At 40.5% G+C, this 26,069-nt stretch overlaps 1 protein-coding gene across 1 annotated transcript in view; it reads right to left on the minus strand.

Moving 5' to 3' along the window:
• The window catches only part of LOC144772890 (acetylserotonin O-methyltransferase-like), a 685,677-nt gene extending 662,471 nt beyond the window's left edge, over window positions 1-23,206 (minus strand). The window contains exon 1 of the mRNA XM_078657556.1: window positions 23,092-23,206. Within this exon, the coding sequence (XP_078513682.1) occupies window positions 23,092-23,202 (111 nt within the window). The 5' untranslated portion in view covers window positions 23,203-23,206. The remainder of the gene's footprint in view (window positions 1-23,091) is intronic.
• Between the last annotated feature and the right edge of the window lie 2,863 nt (window positions 23,207-26,069).

Consider the following 26,069-nt stretch of genomic DNA (forward strand, 5'->3'; position numbering starts at 1 on the left):
ACCAGCTGTCGGTAGGATTCGACCTCATGGCAGCCAAACTAGATGCCATACATGGATGTCTAAATCCCATCAGGGTTCACTTACAGTCCCTAATGGACACCCACCATCCTCTCCATGCTCTCCAACAATCCATGGCTGACATCTCTGGAGTCATGACTCTGAGCCAAGAACAACTGTCTATTCAGAGTGGCTCCAGTGATGTCACCCGTGAGTTGGAATACATAAGGAGAATGATGGAGAGCTTGGACCGGATGCAGGCAGAAACAATGTTTGCCATGGCTGCACACCAGCGAGATGTAGCTGTGATCTTCCATGCCCTGCAGATCCTCGTCATGGCATTGCCAGCACAAGGCCTGGTGCAGATGGATACTGGTGCTACTACTACATCCACACCTCCTCCCCCTGAACTGTTAGTGCCACACAGTGCGGCAGATTTTCCATCTCCATTTCTTGATGTGTCACTGCAACACAGTGATGCAGACAAAACACCACCACCCGCATGTGAGGCACCTGACACATCAGAGAATGAAGATGATGGTGAATCTGGCTTTGTAGCTAGAATGCAGTGGTGGCATTTATCTCCGCCATATGGCCGGGTTCAGCTTGGTTCTGCCCTCTGCATCATGCCCTGGAATAACTCCTCCCACTGTCCCCCTATACACTGAACGACACTCACCTTGGATCTCGACATGGACTGCCATACTTGGTTTAGTTACCAATGACACAGCAATCACACTGCAGACTGCAGTCTTCCACTCCCAATGAACTTGTCAATCCTGAAAGGACTCTGGCTTACCCTCCACAGGCCAACAATGTAAAGTGGGGTTTGCAAGGCCCTCTACTGGTCCAGCTTCAACACTCCACTGATTGTGAATAAAACATTCCAATTCGCACAGATGTGTCATGGCCATGATCAATCAAGAATAAAAGTATGGATGAATGTCGAGACAGTGATTCCACAAAAAGGTACCCCCTGGGTAATGCTATCAATGCACATGTATGGATGTGACCCAGATAGGCATTGAGACACGGGAAACATCCTTTACAACGCAGCTTTTACCACGCAGTGCCTTTACGACGTAACTTTTACAACGCAAACCATTACAACGCATTGCGCTGGGGGGCGCTCTAGGATAGGGAATACGTTTAATTTACTGTCCAACACCTTCCCTAGTGTCCACGGGGACTGGAGTTGGAATAGTAAATTAAACTATTCACTATCCAGCACCCCAAAGCGCTATGCGTTGTAAAGGTATGCGATGTAAAAAGCGCGTTGTAAAGGCATGCGATGTAAAAGTAAGCATTGTAACGTCATACAACCTTGAGACACACATTGTCATTCAAATCAACACTCATCAGAGTTGAATACAAGTGAAGGTACGTAGACTTTATTAGCATATGTTTGTCAGTAGGGGCACCGTAAGTGCCACAACATGCAGACCAATGCAGCAGTATGTCAGAATGAGGAACGTTGCCAAGTGCCACTGTCCACGCTGGGGGAGTGCCTCACTTTTCACAAGTGAGTGTTAAGCCGCGTTGTTGTCCGCTCATGTATTCGGAGTCCTGGCGAATGCAGCCATGTCCACAGTTGTCGTGGGATATGTGACCAGATCTCCAAGATGCAACAAGGTGTCGGGACATGTGCAATGTGTACCAATCTGTTGTGGCTGCAGGTACATAGTTACTCATCCTTGAAAGGGATTGCAGCTTCGTAGGCTAACATTTCCAACATGAGGTTGTTGTCGACTACATCAAACAGGACGGGAGGCGATCCATTAGCAGGTCCGGACATATGTGCTGCGTCCACCCCCTTACACCAATTAGCCCTACAGCCCAAAAGTGGAGCGGTTCAATGTGGTCACTGAACACGAGGATTTGTGCGTTCTCCCAGGTCCAGCCGCCAGCATGTTTTCCAAGTATCAAGGCATCCCATAAACTGTGTGTTACGTTGCCTCACAGCAGCTCCTTCCTCCCCGAACCCATTTACTTATGTGCGCTGTACGATTGCATCACTTGCACTCCTACGGTACAGTATTGTTATGCCTGTCTGCGGATGTCCACAAGCCTGACAACGACACTGTGAGGTTGGCCATTGAAGGTGGTGAGCCACATGAGTGTAGGCCTATGGTAAGGATAAGGCGGACACAGATGTAAAGTACATGCCTGGCTGAACTGGTGCTGCTAATGTGGCTAAGTATTTTGCTCATGCTGCGCCAATACAGATACACACAACACTTGGCATGTATGATCCTTGACCCCTAGCGGTCTTGTGCTCCTTCATTACTCCGTTAGTGCGAGCCCGTCCTCCAGGTGCATGCTCCATTGCAACATTATCGCTTACAGGGGGGGACTTAGCTACATGTCCAAGCACTTACCCACTGCCTGAGGTGACATGTTGCGTCTGCTGTCCATAGCACAATCTAATGTGGAAGGGCCCGGTGACATCATTTATACATAATGACCACACAGATACACTGGGATAGATAGTGGAACTGGCTACCGGCACCTGCGCCCTGCCCCTTTTTCTTACCAGGATCACATATCCAGTGACGCCTGTGCTGGATGGGTGTTGGGTGAGTGTGAGCCAGCCCTCAGGGAGTAGTTGGTGCTGGCAACAACTTGAACAGTGATCACTTTTAAAGCGGAAACAGAAAACACCAACATAACACAAACAACTGCAAAGCATCATGGAGGTAGCCGGAGCAAGTACAGAGGTCACCCAACATTCAATCAGAAGGGGGCATGACTTGTGGTGCACTGAGGTAGGGGCACAAGAGCTGAGTGTGCTCATCTGAAGAAAAAGTCAATGATTATGTCCCTTCGGGATATTCCTGTGTTACACCCGCCTCATCTTCATCATCATCGTCCCAGGTTTTCCACACTGCCTGAGGTGACATTGTTTCATCCGCAGTCCACAGCATATGCCTCAATCATAAAGGGTCCATGAGTTGGGGTGCACAGAGTTAGTGGCACCTGTGGGGCTCAGCGGGTGCGCAGCCTGCGATGATGCGTCATCCGTGAAGGTCAGATGGATTTGATGTGTTTGAGCCCTGCTGACCACAGTGTAGGCCGGAGGCAAAAGTCAGCATGGGCCTACCGCCATGTGGCATTGACTTGTGATGCACAGAGTTAGTGGCACCTGTGGCGCTCAGGGGGTGCGCAGCCAGCGATGATGCATCATCCGGGCGGGCCACACTTGGAGGAATGTCTTTTGCCTAGTGAATTCTGCCTCAAAAAGGGCACGTGGCATTGACTTGTGGTGCACAGAGTTAGTGGCTCCTGTGGATCTCAAGGGGTGTGCAGCCAGCTATGATGCGTCATCTGGGTGGGCCACACTCGGAGCATTGTGTTTTGCCTACTGGACTGCGTCATCTGCAATCGCGACTCGATCTGAATTGTGAGCCCTGCTGACCGCAGTGTAGGCCGGAGGCAAAGGTCAGCAGGGACCCACAGCCACGTGGCATTGACTTGAGGTGCACAGGGTTAGTGGCACCTAAAGTGCACAGGGTGTGCACAGCCTGCGATGATGCGTGGTCTGGGCGGATTGCACTGGTAGCAATGTCTGTTGCCTAATGGACTGCGTCATCTGCAATCGCGACTCAATCTGAAATGTGAGCCCTGCTGAACACAGTGTAGGTCAAAGGTAGTAGTCAGCACAGACATAACTCCGCATTGCTGTGCTGCTGGGGACCTGTGTCATGGATGCCAGCGATTGGCCAAGGGGGCAGCCATTAACGGCGGGGGCCTCATGGCAGGGTGAGGTCCGCCGCCCTGGCAGACGCGTTGACCATCCAGGAAGTGAACCACGCCAAGAGCCCCGGCCTAGTTATTTACACTCCTACGCTGCACTGGCGTACGCCGGACCAATCCACTCTGCTTACACTTACAGGGGGGACGACACAGCTACATGACCGAGGTCTTCCCCACTGCCTGATGTAATATCGTTGCGTCCACTGTCAACAACATTACAAACACTAGCAGTATATTTCCACATGGACAGGTCTGTGCTCTGAATACAGAGGTCTGTACAGCACATCACAGCCACACTTGGCATTGTGTGCATTCTTATGGGTGACCTGCCTCCTTTACATACTTTGTTCCCACCTCTCCCCACATTCTGCTATTGTGTGGCTGAGGGGCCATGCTGTTTCTGGAACGTCCGCTGTCCTGTTCGGAGGTGGTCAGGGGGTGGTCCGGGTTGGCCTGCGGGTGGTGGAGGTGGGTGTTGTGGCCCTCTTTGGTCTCCGAGCTGCATGATCAGTGTCTCCATGACATGTGTTGGTCTTCAGATGTGGCTCTGGGCTGGGCTCCCTTTCATGCTGCAGGTAGTCATCCTGCTTTACACCAGTAAAAGGCAGGTGTTAAATACCTGCTGCTAACGCGCCTTATCATCTGTTTTTGTATCTCATCGCAGATCTGGCTGGTCATTGAGAATATCGTGAAGTGGTGTTTTAGTGTGTTTTTGCTTTGGAACACCTACTCTGCATATCATTAGTGTTAGTTGTCGCTCTCATCTGTGGCAATGTTTTTTGCAGAAGCTTTTGCCGGAAAACTGGCGAAACTTTGCACGAGCTTGAGAATGGGGCGATAATTCTTTCGCCACTTTTGCAGCGCTAAAGTGCCGATAACTCAGCGATAAGTCCTTGAGCATATGCCCCTCTCTGTGTTAGTTCAAATAAAGCGAAAGGTCATGGCACAGTCACCTGTCAATAGTCGTGTAAAATTAGCTTTCCTCCTGAAGTCCTCGCCCATGAGTGATACAAGTTTACTCACTGCATAAAACGACAAAATATACTTGGATGAGGATGTGAATAAATAACATCACTCATGACAATCATGTACTTAATTTTACTTACAACAAATTAATGTATTTCTGTGTTTATTAAGAAGTGCACTTACTGGGACCCCTTTCCCTATAACATTGAATACCCAGGTCTAAGTACCATTGGGTTAACCCTTCTATGTAATGTTATCTGAGCAGGCGAATACCTACGAGTTTTTTTTGTAAGTGTATTTACTTGCTGCACAATGGTAGAGAGCAAAACATTGTCATACACGGAGGACTATAACAATCAGTTAATACAAGATAGATCTAACCAATTTCTATCCTCAGACACACCTAATATTGATTACACGCTCAATGACAAAATAGCACGCCTAGAAAGACTAGAAAAAAAGTTGATTCAGACTCGACTACAAGGCCATTTATTGACAAAATACTTACAATCCAACATCATCCCGATGGGACTTCAAGTGAAGAACGTACCGGCAATATTCATTGACGTACCTAAATTCAAGGACGGCTTTAGTTTTGTTGCTAACAACTGCTCCCGGCACTGGATAGTGCTGGGAGTGGAAACAGCGGCAGACCAAGTACAAGTGCTTTAACGTAAGATTGCAGCCTTAAAGTCAGAGATTGCTGGTGACACTGCGTAATCTAATGCAAAGGAAGCTTTGGAGCACCTTGCTAAAACTTTGAAAGAATTTTAAACGGATACCTAACAGAAAAAAATAGAGAAACTCTCTAAGGACATTAGGTATTACGAAAAGAAGAACACTTATCCTTATTTGAACGAGGATTATAACAAGCAGGATAACCAGGGCCGCTTTACAGGCAGAGGGAGAGGCGGCTATCGAGGCCGTAGGAATTACACCACATTTTCAGACTCTTCATATAGCACGGACAGTGATAACGATCAAGGAGGCTCAAGTACGGGCTACGGATACCAAAGCAATTGGAATCAACCTCAAGGCCCTTTTCCTTTTTTAGGGGAAGGTCAATGGCGACCACCGAGAGACAGAGGGGGCAACTGGCAAAGAGGCACACCACGAGTACCGCATCCACCCACCCTAAATGGGAGAGGGGACGAGGGAAGCCCCAGAAGCAAGTCCATTTCCCACAAGAGAGCCATGGAGAGATAGCAACAAGCCGGAAAGTCTACAGATGGTAGAGAGATGATCCAACCCTGTGGTAAATATCTCCTCATACGCTTTTAAGGACAACGAGATAAACATTCTCAGCAAGGGTCTATCCTTTGTTCCCACTGCACATCCAAAGCAGTTCGCTATCAAGACAGAACTTATGAAGTTTTTTCGGAAGATCAGACTTAGATACTTCTTTAGGAACAGTCCACCATCCATAAATACATTGAATACTGGACTCAAAGTACCTTCAACTTGTGTACCACCATCAAGCACCATGACTAATCAAATTATAGCTTATGAACATGCGGTACTAAAGGATGTATATAAGACCTTAGAAATATACAAACATAGCAGGCTCAACATAACAAGGGAAGAAAAGGAAGCCTTCACTACACTCAAAAACAATAAAGACATTGTTATTAAACCCGCCGACAAGGGGGGACCAATTATGGTGCAGGATGTTGAGAAGTATAAAGTGGAGATCCTCAAGCAACTTGGCGATGGGGTAAGCTATAGAAAACTACATAGGGATCCCTCTAAAGATCTGGCATTGGAGATCCTCAACCTGACAAAGAAAGGCAAAGAAAAAGGTTTTTTGAGTGAACATGAATTTCGATACTTGAACCAGTATGGCCCATGACTACCCACAATATATACTCCACCAAAAATCCATAAGAGTATGTAAGAACCACCAGGGCGACTTATTGTGTCCAGATTCGGTTTTATTCTGGAATCACTCTGTAAATACATTGACTTGTTTCTCAAACCTATTGCTAAAAAAACAGATAAATACTTACGAGACACTCTCCAGACCATTAACTTGGTGGATGGGCTACAGTTTGACACTGATAAGCAATTACTAGTTACATGTGATATTGTGTCCTTGTATACTAGAATCCCGCAGACAGAGGCCCTTAACGTTATCCAAAAAGTACTGGACAGACGAATGTATGTCATTACAACGAATCTATGACAAAATATCGAATACAAAAATATCTACATACAAAAATATCGCAACAAAAATATCGATTACAACAATATCGACATCCTATCGCTAACAAGGTAAGTACAAAAATATCGAAACAAAAATACAGATGTCAAAAATATCGTTTTTAAAAAAATATTGTTTTTTTTAAAATAAAAAAAAATGTAATACTAATAAAATAACACTTATAAATGCAATAAACATAGTTAAAATATATTATAATATTTAAAATTGATAAATTATGTAATATTAACAAATAATAATAAAGATATAATACATAGTATACACTTCATTAATAATAACTATAAGTATTATTATACTAATTATTTTAATGACTTATAAATACACAAAAATATAATAAATTACAAATACATTTATATACATAAAATAATAATATAAATAACAATTAATAAAAATGTAAAACAAATTTAAAAAAGTAAGTAAATGTTGGATAGCGTAGGGGTAAAAATTACTATTACCACTCCAAAGAGTGCAACAGTAGGGAAAGTGTTGGATAGCATAGGGGTAACAATTACTATTCCCACTCCAGAGAGTGCAACAGTAGGGAAAGTGTTGGATAGCTTAGGGGTAACAATTACTATTCCCACTCCAGAGAGTGCAACTGTAGGGAAAGTGTTGGATAGCGTAGGAGTAACAATTACTATTCCCACTCCAAAGAGTGCAACAGTAGGTAAAGTGTTGGATAGCGTAGGGGTAACAATTACTATTCCAACTCCAGAGAATGCAACAGAAGGGAAAGTGTTGGATAGCGTAGGAGTAACAATTACTATTCCAACTCCAGAGAGTGCAACAGTAGGGAAAGTGTTGGATAGAGTAGGGGTAACACTTACTATTCCAACTCCCGATAGTGCAACAGTAGGGAAAGTGTTGGATAGCGTAGGGGTAACAATTACTATTCCAACAGCGTAAGGGTAAAGATTACTAGTCCAACTCCAGAGAGTGCAACAGTAGGGAAAGTGTTGCATAGCGTAGAGGTAAAAATAACATGCTTATAAATAAAAAAATATATATATAAGAAAAAGCGTAACTATTAAATAAATATGAACCATTTACAAATACCAATACATAATTATTGAAAACATGATTAGCAATAAATAATTAAGTAAATAAATTAATAAAAAATACAATTTAATAATATTTAATTACCAATTAATAATTAATTAACAATTATATAATTAACAAAATAAATAATTTAAAAACATTATTACTTAATTACATTTAAATTACTTCCCACCAATTTCTCCTATAAACCCACAACCCGCTACAGAACATATTTATCAATTAATAAAAATTATTTACCAAATAATTAAAATTAATTACCAATTAATTAAAATTATTTTATATTCCCTAATAATTAATATTTAATTTAGTATAAGTAAATTACTTCCCACCCTATTGCCCTATAAACCCACAACCCGCTACAGAACATAATGATCAATTAATCAATTAATTAAAATTAATTACCAATTAATTAAAATTAATTAAATGGCCCGGGCAGCAGAGTTTTGAGCCACCTGCAGGTGCTGGACAAGGTAATCAGGGAGGCCAAGAAAAAGGGCGTTGGCATAATCCAGCCTGGATCCGATAAGCGCCTGGACGGTTATCGGCCTGTGCTCCGCAGAAAGCAGTGGAAGAAACTTGCAGAGCATTTTCAGAATGCCAAAACAGGTGCCGGCCAGACCCAGGACGTGTGCTCTTACAATTAATTACCAATTAATTAAAAACTATTTATAATTCCTACTAATTAATAATTAATTTAGCATAATTAAATTACTTACCACCCTATGCCCCTATTAACCCACAACCCGCTACAGAACATAATTATCAATGAATCAATTAATTAAAATTAATTACCAATTAATTAAAATTAATGTAAAATTCCTAATAATTAATAATTAAGATAATATAATTAAATTACTTCCCACCCTATTCCCCTATAAACCCACAACGCGCTACAGTACTAAAATACAAAAATTAAATAAATTACATAAAAATAAATTAAAAACATAATAAACACATAATAATATACAAAAAATAATATAAAAATCGATAATAGTAACATCGAAATTATTAACATCGATATTACTAACATCGATATTTAAAACATCGTTATTACTAATATCGATATTAAAATCTATCAATATTACTTACCTTCTATATTATGTCCCTTCGATATTTAAACATCGATATTATTGTATATCGATATTTAAATTTCGATATTTTGTCTGCATACCCATTACAACGCATGCTATTACAATGCATGCCATTACAACGCATTTGTCACAACGCAAAAAACATTACAACAAATGTTTCTACAACGCATATCATTACTACGCAATGTAATTAGAAACCATTACAACTAAAAACATTACTACGCAAACAATTACAAAGCATATAAAAATATATATTTTTTTTAATTTGCAAAATAAATCCTGGGACGGGATGCAAGGAAAATAGGGGTTTTGGGCGGGGAAGTGTATTAAAATATGTAACGAAACTACGTTCATATTTATGAAATCACGATCATTTTATGAAAAACAATACTCCAGTATTAAAATTTATACTCGAGTATTAAACGAGTAACAAACAATATTTGAAGAAATCTATCAAAATAACAGGAGGAAATGAAATTAATTTTGAAAAACTAAAAATTCAAAGAATGCTAAGTCAACAAGAAAATACACCATTTTAAAACCTGCGTGAAGAACAAGTCCTAGAACAGTTTTCATGACGAAAACCCAAGTCAGAGAAAACAAAATGGAGGAGCAAACACTGTTGAATAGATTAAACAGTAATTTTAACACAATTAAATTAAAATAGAGGTTCACACATCAAACGAATCACAAAAAAACACGATTAAAAACGAATCTTTCCCCGTAAAATATGGTGACAGACACAAAAACCTATAAATAAGGGTAAGACACCATTTTGAAGCCAGTGGTCAACAAACTACCAGCGAGAGCAGACGGATTTTCCACACACTCTAACGTTCACAGAAAAATGCAGACTCAGAAAATGCCATACATCAATTCTCCCAAAAGCAAGTAAGTTTAACACATTTAAGTAAGAACATTATATCTAAATAAATTAATATTCAAAAGTTTTAAAAATAGATTAATTATTTTTTACAGTTTTGAACACACTTGAAAATCGAATAAACAGAATATTGACAAGAATTTAAAGCTATTAGTAGTAAGTACATTTAAAAAATAACATTATAAGTAGAATGTCACAAAAAATGTATATTTCTAAAAAAAGAATTCAAAGAAAGCAATGATATGAGGCACAGTTGTATTTTTTTCATAACTCTTGATCAAACAGTGTGTTTAATAAATGAAAAGAAAGACAAAACAAATATTTTTTTCTGAAAAATTTAAACATATTAACAAAGCTAAACCATGTCACGTTTTCGTAATTTCAGCAAAATAAAAGTATTTTGGAACAAATCTTTAAAAAAAGGATTGAAGAAAGGACACAAACAATTTATAAAGACATCTCTTTCAAAGGTAATGAATGAGAATACAGAATTAATCATTTAAATCAATAATGTATGTTTTTTAAGGATTTTTGATAATACTCAGAATAAATTTGTCAACTGTTTCTAAGCTATAATATAACAAATGTGGATTCAAACATTAAAAAATAATTTTATGTCAAAATCTCTGAAAACAGGATATCCATGAACTAATAAAATAATTTGTTATCCTAAAAATAGAGATTTAATAATTTGAAATAAATACTTTTTTAAACATATATCCCACTACAGATATCTTCAAAGAAATTTTTGACTGAAAAAAGTGAATAACAACCAGCTGAAGACCATCTTCTTCTGAATACGAGACCATCTACAATACAACTAAATTTCAAAACTAAAGGTAAATAGTAATAAAAAATGTTGAAAGAAATCAACTAACCTCTTTTAACTCCTCATAGAGATACATCGTAAAAAAGCATAAAAAACATAATTTTTCTTTTTTAATTTGTAACAGCTAAACAAACTCAAAGGTCATCCAAGCAACTAGAGGATCAACAAACAACATCTCCAGAAACCAGCAAGCAACTTAAAAAAAGGTAAAAAATACAACTACATTTTTAACAAACCAAAATCAAAACATGAAGGGAAAGTGCTGGATAGTGTAGGAGAATTCATTATTATTCTAAAACATAGGAGGTGTAAAATTAGGGTAAGTGCTGGATAGTGCAGGAGTATTAATTACTATTATAACTCCTGGGGGTGTAAAAGTAAGGTAAGTGCAGGATAGTGTAGAAGTATTAATAAGAATTCTAACTCCTGGGGGGTGAAAAAGACGTGAAAATGTTGGACAGTGTAGGAGTATAAATTACTATCTAACTCCAGGGAGGAGAAAAAGTAGGGTAAGTGCAGGACAGAGTAGGAGTATTAATGTATATTCTAACTCCAAGGAGGTGAAAAAGTAGGGTAAGTGCAGTACAGTGTAGGAATATTCATTTCTATTCTAACTCCAGGGAGGTGTAAAAGTAAGGTAAGTGCTGGATAGTGCAGAAGTATTAATTACTACTCCTTCTCCAGGGAGTTGTAAAAGTAGGGAAAGTGCTGGATAGTGTTGGAATAATAATTACTATTCTAACTCCAGGGGAGTGTAAAAGTAGGGAAAGTGCTGGATAGTGCATGAGTATTAATTACTATTTTAACTTCTGGGGGGTGTAAAAGAAGGGTAAGTGCTGGATAGTGCAGGAGTATAAATTACTTTTCTAACTCCATGGAGATGTAAAAGTAGGGAAAGTGCTGGATAGTGTAGGAGTATTAATTACTATTCTAACTCCAGGGGGGTGTAAAAGTAGGGTAAGTACTGGATAGTGTTGGAGTATTAATTACTATTCTAACTCCAGGAGGGTGAGAAAGTAGAGAAAATGCAGGATAGTGTAGGAGTACTACTTACTTTTCTAACTCCAGGGGGGGGTGAGAAAGTAGAGTAAGTACATTATAGTCCAGGGAGGTGTAAAACAGACTGTGTATTTTTCTCAAAACTTTCTTTTCATTTCAGATAATGTCCACAGATAAAACAGACAAATATATAACTTCAAGCAAAGGAAACCAACTGTTGAAACATGCAGGGTACATATATTGCAAGAAGAGAATTACAGAACCAAGAAGACATTGGAGGTGCGTGCACTATTACTCAAGCCATTGCAAAGGCAGAGCGGTTACTCTGGGTGACACAGTTGTTAAAGCATCTGAACATAACCACTCTCCCTCTGCAATGGATATTGAGGGAAGAGAAACAATTAATGAAATGAAGGATATTGCAAGCACCTCCAATGACTCCTCTGGTTCTATTTTGGGGGAGGTTGCTCAGCATGTCCCTAGTCATGTTTCTAGCAGTAAGCCTATCATACCTAATCTGAGGAGAGTAATTCAAAGAAAAAACAGGCAAGTAACCCACAAAGAATTACACCTCAAACCTACTCTGGTATTCAAATTCCTCCTGAACTTTCTGTTTCTATATCTAACGAACCTTTCATCCTGCATGATAACAAAAACCCTCAAAAACAAATAATTATCTTTAGCACACCCCGTAATTTAGCCAAGTTAGAGAATAGTGAAATTTGGATGATGAATGGGACATTTAAAAGCACGCCCCATCCATTCACCCAAATATACACTAGTCATGCAAAAATAAACAATACAGTAGTCCGCTTAGTTTACAGTTTGCTAACTGATAAACAATCCAAAACATACACTGAACTCTTGACAGTGATTAATTCTAAAACATCAAACAGAAGTCCTAGGAAAATAATAATTGATTTTGAATTTGCAGTGATAAATGTGATTACAAAAACGTACACGGATACCCAAATTCAGGGATGTTTTTTTTCCATTTTTCCCAGGCATTTTGGCGTAAAATATCAAAAACATCCCTAGTTGTGGATTATGCATCAGATAGCAAACTGCAATTCGAATAAAAAAACTAACAGCACTTTGCTTCGTTCCTCCTGATAGTGTAGACGAGTACTACACTGCAATTACTGAATCAGACTTTTACACAGCAAACGACGAAAAATTGCCACCCTTACTAAATTATTATTATTAACACATGACCCGACAACGGCATACTCTAACAACGCGATCGCCGACATGCTAAAAAACTAACAGCCACACATATATATAAGTTATCTAATCTTCCCTCTTCTCTCCTTGAAATATATGTCACTCTCAACAACATTCACATTATAAATAAAGTTTTAAAAGTTTTCTACCTTAGCGCAGGTCTCCTTGCTTCTGCTCTGTCCAGCGACGCTCCTCAATATGGCAGCGATGAATCACGTCTACCCGTATACGTCATCCGGAGCAATGAAAAAAGAAAAAGGACAATGTATCTCGCATTGCAATTATTATTTTTTGTAATTATTTTATTCATTGAACTAGTAATAATCTAAGCATGTAATTAATTTGCAAATAATGTATTTACCTTTATGATGCTCTCAATTGCTTCTGTTCCATCTGCGTCAATCTACTAATGAGCTCCTAAATGATACACGCGGCAAACACATAGACATCTGTAAAAATAAATTAAGGAAAAAACATTATATTGAAACCAATGTATAAGCGTGAGAAAATATGTTCAATATTTTTTTTTATTAATGTTTACATTTAAAAATATATATATATTCAAAAATGAAGTACAATAATAGAAAACCCCCAAAAGTATTTTTCAATTTATGAAATATGTAAAACCATTATAAATAAATTATTTTATAGAAAAAGTATTTTTTGAAGGGGGTTATAAAAGTAGGGTAAGTGTTAGAATGTTGTTGACTATTAACTACTATTAAAACTCAAGAAGGGAGTAATATTAAGGTAAATGTGATATAGTATAGATTTTGTAATTACTATTTTAAAACCAGGGAGGTATACAAATAGTGTAAGTGCTGGATAGTGTAGGAGTATTAATTTCTTTTCTAGCTCCAGGGAGGTGAAAAAGTAGGGTAAGTGCTGGATAGTGTAGGAGTATTATTTACTAATCAAACTCCAGGGGGGTGTAAAAGTAGCGTAAGTGCTGGATAGTGTAGGAGTATTAATTACTATTCTAACTCCAGGGGGGTGTAAATGTAGGGAAATTGCTGGATAGTGTATGAGTATTAATTACTAATCTAACGCCAGGGGGTTAAAAAAGTTGGGAAAGTGCTGGATAGTGTAGGAGTATTAATTACTATTGTAACTCCAGGAGAGTGTAAAAGTAGGGAAAGTTCTGGATAGTTTATGAGTATTAATTACTATTCTAACTCCTGGGGGGTGTACAAGTAGGGAAAGTGCTGGATAGTGTATGAGTATTAATTACTATTCTAACTCCAGGGGTGTGTAAAAGTAGGGAAAGTGTTGGATAGTGTAGGAGTATTAATTAATATTCTTACTCCAGGGGGTGTACATGTAGGGAAAGTGCTGGATAGTATAGGACTATTATTACTATTCTAACACCAGGGGGGTGTAAAAGTAGGGAAAGTGCTGGATAGTGTAGGAGTATTAATTACTAATCTACCACCAGGGGGGTGTAAAAGTAGGAAAAGTGCTGGATAGTGTAGGAGTATTAATCTAACTACAGGTAAGTTTAACATTAGGGTATTATGGGACTGTAAAAAACATTAAAAATTAAATTAAACCAAAATGTATTACAATTACATTATATAAAAAAAAATGTAAACGTACCCATACTTACGTTGTAATACCTTGCGTTGTAATAGCATCTGCGTTGTAATAGCATGCATTGTAATAGCATGCGTTGTGAAGGTTCTTGCGTTGTAACAGATTTGTTGTAAAGGTACTGCGTTGAAAAAGTTGCATTGTAATGGTTGTTCCCCGCACAGACGGCCTGCACCCATGGCAGCACCTACAGAATTCATTATTGCTCTCCTGACCTTTGCCATGATGAAGAACTTTTTCATTTTCCAAGGCTCCTTTTATCTACAGACCAAGGGCGTCGCGATGGGGGCAGCCTTCGCGCCGGACCTGGCCATCATCTTCATGGATGATTTTGAACAGAAGTATGTTCTGAATGGAAACAACCCCTACCATTACCATATCACGTGGTGTCGACGTACATTGATGATGTGCTGATGCTTTGGACAGGCACTAAATCAGAATTGGATTCCTTCCATAGCTGGCTTAACCAGCGGGGCAATGACATCCAGTTCACACTACAGTCGGACAACAACCAGGTGGATTTTCTTGACATCACCATTTTTCAAGAAGATAAGAAACTATCTACAACCCTAGATCGTAAACCAGCCGAGAGCAATTCGTTATTACGACACAACAGCCACCACCCCCGTTAAACAAGGCGATTACAGATTGAGAATGCAGCGAGGAAATGGTCAGTATTAACAGTAACCCTACCCTTCGCGGCCGGAAGCAATGATGCAGGTGTCTTCACTCTTTCATGTGACATAAATGTTCATGCTTGTTTTTTACCTCACTCAATAGCTATCTAATGCTAAGGCGTTTAATATGTTTACAGTTTCACAAGCAACCCACTCGCTGCCTGCTGAGGAGGGAATTATCTAAAAATCCCATGAGTCACATTCACATCTATGGGTGCTTTGTTTGGACCCCCGCAATCAGAATTCCTATCGCAAATGTTCAAAGCTGAGTTTAGATGAACATTCCCACCGCCACGGATGTGCAGATTCCTAGCACCATTAGCAACCCTAACTGCACCTCACATTGTTCAAGCCCTCCCTAAAATTCACCAACACAAATGTCACTGGGTGTTCAATATGCATGTTTTATTTTAGATATTTGGACAAGTCTTTGAATATTAAAAGGTCACCTTTCTTTCTAATCATATTTCATCATGTTAAAACTTGGTAACACAATCCACACAAATACACTCCATGAGGAAATTATTCTAATCAGCATAATTTCACTCAACGCCACCCACTTCCACGCTACACGGTAAACAACCGTTACAACGTAACTATTACAACGGACTACTTTTGCAACGCAATTTTTACAACGCAGGATCCATTACAACGAACTACCATTACAACGCATTTTTTTATATCGCAGATGCCTTTACAACGCATGCCATTACAACGTAAGTATTGGTAAGTATATAATTATATTAAAAATGTTATAGGTTTGGGTTTTTGGGTAAAGGGGTATTTTTAGGGTTCAGGGCTAGGTTTGGGTTTTTGGGTACAGGGGTATTTTTAGGGTTCAGGGCTAGGTTTGGGATTTTGGGTAAAGGGGTATTTTTAGGGTTCAGGGCTAGGTTTGGGTTTTTGGATAAAGGGGTATTATTAGGGTTCAGGGCTAGGTTTGGGTTTTTGGGTAAAGGGGTATTTTTAGGGTTCAGGGCTAGGTTTGGGTTTTTGAGTAAAGGGGTATTTTTAGGGTTCAGGGCTAGGTTTGGGTTTTTGGGTACAGGGGTATTTTTAGGGTTCAGGGCTAGGTTTGGGTACAGAGGTATTTTTAGGGTTCAGGGCTAGGTTTGGGTTTTTGGGTACAGGGGTATTTTTAGGGTTCAGGGCTAGGTTTGGGTTTTTGGGTACAGGGGTATTTTTAGGGTTCAGGGCTAGGTTTGGGTTTTTGGGTAAACGGGTATTTTTAGGGTTCAGGGCTAGGTTTGGGATTTTTGGTAAAGGGGTATTTTTAGGGTTCAGGGCTAGGTTTGGGTTTTTGGGTACAGGGGTATTTTTAGGGTTCAGGGCTAGGTTTGGGTTTTTGGGTACAGGGGTATTTATAGGGTTCAGGGCTAGGTTTGGGTTTTGGGGTACAGGGATACAGGGTAAAAATAAAGTAAAATTAAAATTAAATTAAAATAAATTATATTAATTTTAATTAATTACAATTTTAAAAATATTATATACTTACCAATACTTACGTTGTAATGGCATGCGTTGTAAAGGTATCTGCGATGTAAAAACATGCGTTGTAATGGTAGTTCGTTGTAATGGATCCTGCGCTGTAAAAATTGCGTTGTAAAGGTAGGCGTTGTAAAAGTATGCGTGGTAACGTCATACATCCACGCTACACAATTCAACTCTACCCATTTTCATTCAACACCATATAATTCGACAACAAACTACATATTTCAACTCAACAACACAATTGCACAACATACCACATACATCCAAACCATCCCACAGAATTCCTTATCATGCCAAAAAATTCAACAGAACACCACATAATTAAAATCTACAACATTCAACTACACAACACAAAAAGCCATTCCATACAATTGCACTCATTGACACACAATTACTCTACACATGATTCCAGTACACTCAATACCACATTATTACCATACACATATTTCAACTGCACACCATTCCACTTAATTCCCCTACACAATTCCACTCTACACCACACAATTCCAATCCAGCCCACATAATTCCACTCCACACCACATATCCAGTCCACGTCAATCCAAAACACAAGCGAAAAAGACATTGTCAAATACAGTGCCAATACCTCTAACTCGTACAAATACAAGACCAATTTGCTTTGCAAATGCTTGTTTTACTTTCATTCATGCTGCTCTACAGCCATGCTGCTACACAACATTACTTAAAACACACACAAATAACTCTCTCATGGGCATACCATATTGGCTTTGCCAGTGCTTGTTTTAATGGGCACAGGCACAGAAATATAATGCAGGCTGGTGCTATGTCAGTAAGGTGGCAGCCTCATTATTGTATGTATGAAATGAAAGAATCACTGTTCTGCACGTAGTGCCAGTGTTTTGGGAAGAGATTTGAAATTGATCATTGTATAAAATCCAAAATGTGTTATTTCTCCATTTTCCTCTTGCTTTTTCTCATTGCCTCTTTCTATCCATCACACTTTAATATTTTCTCTGTATTGATGTGTTTTATTCTTTTCGTTTTTTTTATCTCTGCCATTGTTTTTCTTCTCTGTCATTCTCTCTCCGCGTGTTTTAGTATACAATCTGATTCCATCTCTTGAATTTGCACTTGTAATTTTATCTATATAGCGCTTACTACCCTAGGAGTCATAGCACTTTTTGGCAGGTAGAATACTACTCCGGAACCCAAAAGGATTAGTGGTGGTTTGGTATAGGGAATTATGAGCATAGTATTAGTATTAGTACTCAAAGGTACGAGTTAATTTGAGTGAAGGACATGTGAGTCTGTTAGTTGGATTGAATAGAGTAATGGAGGGATAGAGGAGGGAAGAAAATCAGAAGTGTTAATTGGGAGATCATAGTAGTAAGTTGAGGTCTGGAATGAGTAGAGGAGAGATGGAGGAGGGAAAGCCTGTAGTAAGGGATTAGGGAGAAAGAATCAAGTGTAAAAAAATTAGGGGGTCGATTAGGATTGCGGTGAATCCGCATCCTCCGGGCCGGCGGAAGCCACCGCCGGCCCGGAGGGTGCGGATTCACAACTGCGGTAAAAGAAAAGACCCCCCGCCACATTAGGATGGCTGGGGGGTCATCGGCGGACGGGAAGACCGTCCACCGCTTTTCTGCCGCGGTCGCCTTCCGACCGTCGCGGAAAAGCTCTAATATGGTGGCGCTGTCTATCAGACACCGCCAGCCATATTAGGATGAGCTTCAAGACATGCCTTTGCGTGGCGGCAATGCCGCCACGGAAAGGCAAACGGTCTTTTCTTTGGGGGCCCGTTCCGGGCCCCAGGGTGAAGGGGGGGTAGGGGTGCACATGAAGGGTACCTATGGCGCTTTGTGCATGCAAATGCACAGCATGCATATTTAACTTTGCGGCGGGTGCTGCTTAAAGCAGCACCCGCCGCAATGTTAAATATATGGGATGCAGTCACATCCTAATTCCACCGGAGGGACCGCCGCTGCCCCTGCGGACGGTCCCTCCACCTCGGGGGTGGCGGACAGACGCAGGTCCGTCCGCAATCTTAATAGGCGCCTAGGTTTGGAATTAGTCAAAGGAGAGATAACGTCAGGGAGAATTTAGTAGGGTTGTTTGGGAGATCCCAGTAGTAAACTGATGTTTGGGGGGAGCAAGGAGGTGTAGAGGAGGTCCTCATGACTGCCCACAGCCCAGTATAATGTCATCAGGGACAGGGATGTTGTGCACCAAGAGATGAATGAGGCTTGTAGGGCTGTGTAGCTGTATCTTTTTCCTTGCACTCAATACAAGTGTATCCAAAACAACCAACCATGTGTGGCTTAAGAGAAAACTGTTTGTTGTACCGTATTTTCCGGCGTATAAGACGACCCGGCGTATAAGACGACCCCCTACTTTGCTTGATAAAATGTAGGTTTCGTGCTATACTCGCCGTATAAGACTACCCCCACTTCCAGCGCAGTCCAACGCAGTCCTGCATAGTTGGCTCGTACTTTGTACGCTTTTGTAACCTGCACACTTATCACTTTTTTCTCCAGGAATGTACTGATTGCTACCTCATGTATTTTGGTTGCTCACTATTGTCACTTTTGATCCATGTAACTTAACGTTTGCTTTTGTAATTTGTTCATTTGTAATTGTTCCTCTTGTTTCAATACTGTTCCTACTGTAAAGCGCTCTGACACCTTCGGGTAAAGTCCGCGCTATGTAAAAAACGCCTGAAAACATACCTTTAAATTTTGTACCCGGCGTATAAGACGACCCCGACTTTCCAGAACATTTTAAGGGGTTAAAAAGTCGTCTTATACGCCGGAAAATACGGTACATTGGACTAATTTCACAAGCTTACTACTTATTTACAAAACTACCAATATCATACTCCTTGGATGAAAGGTGGACTAGCAAGAAAGCACTGCTTACAACATATTTTAATAACACACAAAGCACTTTTTTATTTTTTTACAAGCCTTTATTTGGTGATTAATAAAAATCATTTCAAACAAAGATAAAAACACATTTTTTTCTCAAAAACTTCAGTATTGTTCAAAATACTTAGTCATGCCCAATGCATTTCGGGATATAATCCCTTCTTCAGGGGCACTGTTGAACAAGAAAAGAGAATCCATAATCAAACATATGTTTTTATTTTTTTTTTCAAGATGAAGGGATTATATCCCGAAATGCATTGGGCATGACTAAGTATTTTGAACAATACTGAAGTATTTTGATTGTATTACAGTTCGATTTATTTGATTTTTCTGTACATAATTGAATGTTTTTGATGACAGGAAACCATGTTTTTTTCCGATGAATAAGTTTGTTTTCAATACAATCACAAAATTCTAGTTCTCTGTGTCTTGTGATCGAAGCATTTGAAAAATCTCTGATTAATTTGTTTCTTAAAAAGATGTTTCTATGTATGTTGACAGCTTAATACTTTAATCTTAGCAGTGCACCTGGCATACTGTTAGTATTCCACCAGCTATTTCTCTAGTCTTTGGCTGGCAGCCTATCCACCAGGCAGCACGCATCCTTTGAGTACATCATATTTAAATTGGTTTTAAGTCAGGTTAATAGGGAGTGCACAGACCCTTCATAATTATATTCACAGTTTCATAGATACCATTCTCATAATTCAATTGTACTGATAGAAAGGATTCATGGAGGAAAATCAAAAGGGTTTGCTATTCATTTCATCCAAACAGCAGCAAAGACAAGAAATCTAACCCTGATTAAGGTGGTTGATATATTGAAAAGGGTGCTAATCTTTAACCACAAAACACTACTTATTCAGTTTAGTACTTTAGAGGAGCCCTACACAGGAGCACAGCTGAGCGGCCGGGTATTCTGTGCCTTTTTAGATCGAGCCTTGGCAGCGCATGCTCTGCTCTGAGAGCCATGCTGCATTGGAGTATGAACTTAAAGTCCCTCCCACTCTCTGCCGATATTTGTCATTGGCTTGTGTCATTGTTCTTCGTAAATGCTGGTTTCTGATTGGCTATTAGGCTTGTTAGTCCCTCCTTACTACTGCCTTGTCTTCATTTGCAACCCATGAGAAATGGCCCTTTTACTTTGGGTGTTACACAGTACGTCTTCTTTAGTCTGTAAGCACTATTTCCTTTAATGAGTTTCTCTAACTGCAGGTGAGTCCCTTATGCGCTGTTGTGACCACCGGCTTGTTTATTTAACTCGTAGCAAATGAGGAGCTCTTCAGGTGCCATGGCAGACAAAAGGGGGCAACTCAGGAATGCCTTCAAGTATTTAGAATGCAATAGGTCTTGCATTTGTTTAAGTTTAAGAGTTTAAGCTATTGGCATTGTATATTACATTGCCTTTTATTTATGTTTTAAAAACCAAAAAATAAATAAAAGTCATTGTCATTCATAATGCCAATAGCTCAAACTTGTGTAAATGCAAAACCTATTTCATTGCAGATGCTTGTTAAAACAGGTACCGAGCGCATTTGTATCATGAAAAAAACTTGTATTCTCACCTGTTGGCCTGCTGTTCTTATTAACCGGGTGTGCATACAAGCAAATGCGCCTGCTTCGGTATCAGCTAGGAAAGCAGAGGGCAAATATGCTTACTGCTACCCATCACAGGCACTTTGACTATATACACAACTGATAAGTGCAAAGTATTAATGGCTATTGCCAACTGATACAAGACTCAAATATGGAACATCCAGTCTATAAAGCCTCCTCCAGACTCATACACAAGTCAGGATTCACATGACTGTGCCAAATAAGCTGCAGCAACCCTCACCCCTTTCTACACAAGGGATGGAATGCATTATGCCAACAAGGATGCAGAGGTACAAATAGTGCCAGCAGTCAATTTACGGCCTTGTACAATGCCCTTGCAAGCATAACGCTCTAGTGTCTCCATTCATAGCAAAATCAGACCTGTAGATCACTTCCCCAGCCTTATCATGACAGCTGCACCACACTTTATAATCACACTCTCCAAGCACAATTTTTTGCACCATTTATAAACCATAATCTTACAGACAGCAAGATAATTTTAAACTGGGCATGCTTTGCATCAGTGGTAAATGGAAATCAATAAATGCACACTGGCCCTCATTGTCCTTGTAAAAGACAAGCATGATTTGCAAAGTACTTGTTAAAAACGTGAATGTAAAAATAAAATCCATGTAATAAGAGTTTATTTATATAATTTGGTCATTAACTGCGCGAGCATACAGTGTCGCATCTCTTCGTTTTCTCCTCGAAATGTATTTCATTCTTTCACTGCGTGCATGACTCCCTTGAAAATGTATTCCATTCCGTTTCATTTTTCATTTATTTCACGTTTTTTTTCTTTGTGCTACTCGCGTTTCCTTCCTTTCTCTTCTTGAGCAGCATTGACTTCAATATTAAAGAAACGTCCATCCCGAGCTCAGGGGTATATTATCAAGGGGTTTTATCTCCGCTTTTTTGGCTTTAAAAGCCAAGAAAGCGGAGATAAAATTATCTCCCTATTACCAAGCTGTCGCTAACACCAGTTAGCGACAGCTAATAGGAGATAGCGACCATCATGGGCCCCACTTTGCATGTCAGTGATATTTATCACTAATGATATGCAAAGTGGGCGTGCCAAGATGTTAGCGACTGGAAACAGTCGCTAACATCGCTATCTCCTATTACCAACTTTTGGAGATATTTGCGCTAAGGGCGAATATCTCCAAAAGCTAACACCTGCCCTGAGCAGTTCTTAGCCATGTTATCCAATGGGAGGTGGATAACATGGCTAAGAGCATTTGCTCGATAATGCATGAATATCGCTGACTTTTCAGCGATATTCATGCATTGCGGGCGTTTTTTATCGCATTTGCGATAAACCTTGCTAATAGCAAGGTTTATCTGCGATAAAAATCGCCGATGTGCGGCGATAATATTTGTCTCTAAACAAGTTAGAGACAAAAATTATCGCTAGTTGTTGATAATATACCCCTCAGTCCGGTATCCAGGGCATCGTGTATCCCCGCACTCAGCCCGAGCAGAGATCGACTGCTTCTGTCTGATCCTGCCCGGGCTGAGTGTATTCTCCGAAGAGAGCCGAAGAGCAGGGGATACAAGATGCCACGGGGATGGCAGATATTACACAACATCTGTTAGATAGTAGGAACTTGTGTTAGTCGCCAGACTTTAGGACGAATAAACAGTTCCTTTCAGTCTTTTGCTTTATACATTTCAGCTGCTGATTTAAAGAGATATTACCCTTTTTGCTATTTTTCTCAATGTTTATACTTGCTGACGGTATTAGTTAGGAGAAACAATTTCTAAAGTAAATCGATAGTTTTACATGTACTTCTTGCGAAGTCTAGAGTTTCCTACCTTAGAGACAAGAAATCCATCTCTGTATTGGAGGAGCAGCCTGGGATACTGCAGGTCTTCGGAAGAGCTCATGCTGTCCATGTATGATCGATTTGTGTCTGAGGGATTCATGTGGTGAGTAAACTGCTTTAACAATCACGGGCGAGGACTCGCATGTTACGCCTCTCATGGCCTAGTGCCAGGGGCCGCCGCCAAGCTCTCACTTTTGAGCCGAGACTGAGCGTGTTAAATATTACTGAGCAACCGTATAGGACCTACAGCACAAATTATAATTCTTTAACTAGCGCTCATTAAACCGTTTACAAAAGGAAGGAGGCAAGTATAATCTCAGGGAAGATTGAGAAGTGCAACACGCACGGAGCACACAACTCAACCTACTGAGCTATCTTCGCTGGTTTTGAAAAGTCGGTGTAGTTTGCACACTATTCTTTACCCAATGTCCTCTTAAGCACAACATAAGACTAACACATATTTCTTCTGCCTGAGCCACTGCCTGCTTTTATGGTGGGAGACCCTTGCCTCGACATGAGTAAGGAGGGTTGTCTGTCTGTATAGTTTGTTCCAGGACAGAACTCTAACACACGAAACTACAAACTATAACTGTTTTAACTAGTTCAGATAAAAAAAAAAAAGCAACAGCAATAGGGTGCAAGTTTTCATTTGAATTGTTTCCAGGTGGAATTTATGCACAAATGCCCTGTACGAATTGTGTCATTATTTTTTCCCTGATTCAGTGACTTAAATGAATTGAAAAAGATCTGTGAATCAGTGTTAAATCACGAGAACATATCACTGATTAAATGACCTACGACTATGGTAGTGACAAAACGAGGGACAGAGCCTGCACTGTTCCCTCCCTATAACACACAGCTCAAGCCACTCACTGTTCTGTCCAAAAGACTTGAGTGTGTGAGACCTCTTTATTACGAGACCATACCTGCAAACCGTGTCAAGCTTGTTTCTGGGAGCCGAGCAAAGGCAGCATCACCACTTTTCAACTGATCAGCAGTCATGTGCTGCCAACAGACAGGCCAACAGATTCTTTTATGGTGCAAGCCCTGCATTTCTCAATGAGGGGTGCGGGGTGAATAGTGCACTTATTCAATCTAACTGGCAACAGGAGGAAAACTGCAGAGCTATTATAATCTAAAGTTAAGATGTAGTGACCTGACCTTAGGGCGACGACTGGCCGTAGGGCACTAGGACCCTGTGGGTCATAGGGGCAGTGACCAGGTCACTGGACACCACATCCTGTTAAGGACAGGAAGTGGGGAGAGAAGCCCAGGACTGACCAGAGGACGGACGTGCTACGACATGCTCCCAGATAACGAATAAAGAAGTGTTTTCACACCAACCTGTTGTCCTGTGTTTCGTGTGCCGACTGCCCCACCAGCAGGATATGACAACTGGCGATGAAGGGTAACGGACAAACGCGTGGAACATCGCGTCGCGTGTCCGGGACGAGCATCATTGAAGAAAACCAGGTGCCCACCCTGGATGTGCAGCAGCAGCGAGGAGAAAGATGCAAGGAGCGACACGGGAGCCCACCCCGACAGCGTCCAACGATGCACAGCTGAACGCGGTACGAGGAGCGTCAGCACAACAGCGCGAGGTCTCCGCGCTTGAAAATCAAAAGCGCGAGGTCTTGCGAGATCGCAAATCTCAGCGGCCATTGAGAAATCAGGCAGCTAGGGCCAATAGCAGCACGGGAACACTAAGGGGGCCATTTTAAGGGCAGGAAACGCGAGATTCTCTAGAATCTCGCGTGATTACCGGCGGCCATTTTTTTGTGGGACAAAAAGGAAGAAATCCATAAAGAATAGCAGGGCAGCCATTTTAAGGCCAGGCGAAAACTAAAGAAGAAGTGGAAAACATTATCAAGAAAAGAATAAGAGGAATAAAGCAGAGAGAAATAAAGGCAAACTGGTAAAAAAAAAAAAAAAAAGAGGAAAGGGACAAAAAGATCCCCACAACATACAGCAACCAGTGAAAATAAAGGATTGAGAAGTGGAAAGTGACAAGATCACACTAGCAAACAGAGGAAATAAAGGTGCAATAAGACAAAGGGACAAAGAGAGCACAAAAGACGACAAAAGATGCCTGAGACAAAGCAAAGCGCACAATATCGCAGACCACTGCCATTCAGCGTATCAGAGCCACAGGTGGGAATAAGATGGCAGAAGTGGATCATGAAATTTGAAAGATACATGGAAGCCACGGATGTAGTAGAAGCCAAACAGCTAGGTTTGTTCCTAAATCTGGTGGGGGATGAATTGGACGAACTTCCAATAATGCACCCAAAAAGCGAAACGAGCACATACAAAGGGCTGATAAAGTGTTTAACAAATAAATTCGATCCTCAGAGAAATATATTGGCTTTAGAAGATACAGCTTCAACATAGCATTTCAACAACCTGACGAGTCACTGGATGATTTTGCAACGAGGCTAAGGAAATTAGTGGCCCATTGTGAGTTTGAAAAATACGACAATGAGCAGGACATCTGCCTAAGACTGATAGAAGGATGTCGTGACACAGATTTCCGTACGAGAATATTAAAAGAACCGACCACGCTAGAACATTTTTTAGAACTGGCTAGAGCAGAGGCAAGAGCGATGGTGCATGCAAGACAAATGGACCGACGGGGCGAGCAAGTTCACAGAGTAACGGACACGGGTCGAACTGGACACTGGAAGAAGGGGTCGAATGACCAGATGACAAGAAAACAACAAGGGTCACAGTGTTACAGATGCGGGCTGGAATTTCCATATCGAGGAGCGTGCCCAGCGTTTGGTCAGACATGTCGAAAATGCAACAGAAGCAACCATTTTGCCACCATGTGCCAAGGCATGCACTTCAAGACTGAAAGAGGAAGGCCAGGGAGACCTAGAACGACGACAAACCGACATGCGCAACACATGGAGGCAACAACAAGAAGCTCTTCGTTGGAGTCAGGAGAAGAAGAAGAAGCAGAGGAGA

The sequence above is a fragment of the Lissotriton helveticus genome, chromosome 8, assembly GCF_964261635.1.
Source record: "Lissotriton helveticus chromosome 8, aLisHel1.1, whole genome shotgun sequence".
NCBI classification, from domain to species: domain Eukaryota; kingdom Metazoa; phylum Chordata; class Amphibia; order Caudata; family Salamandridae; genus Lissotriton; species Lissotriton helveticus.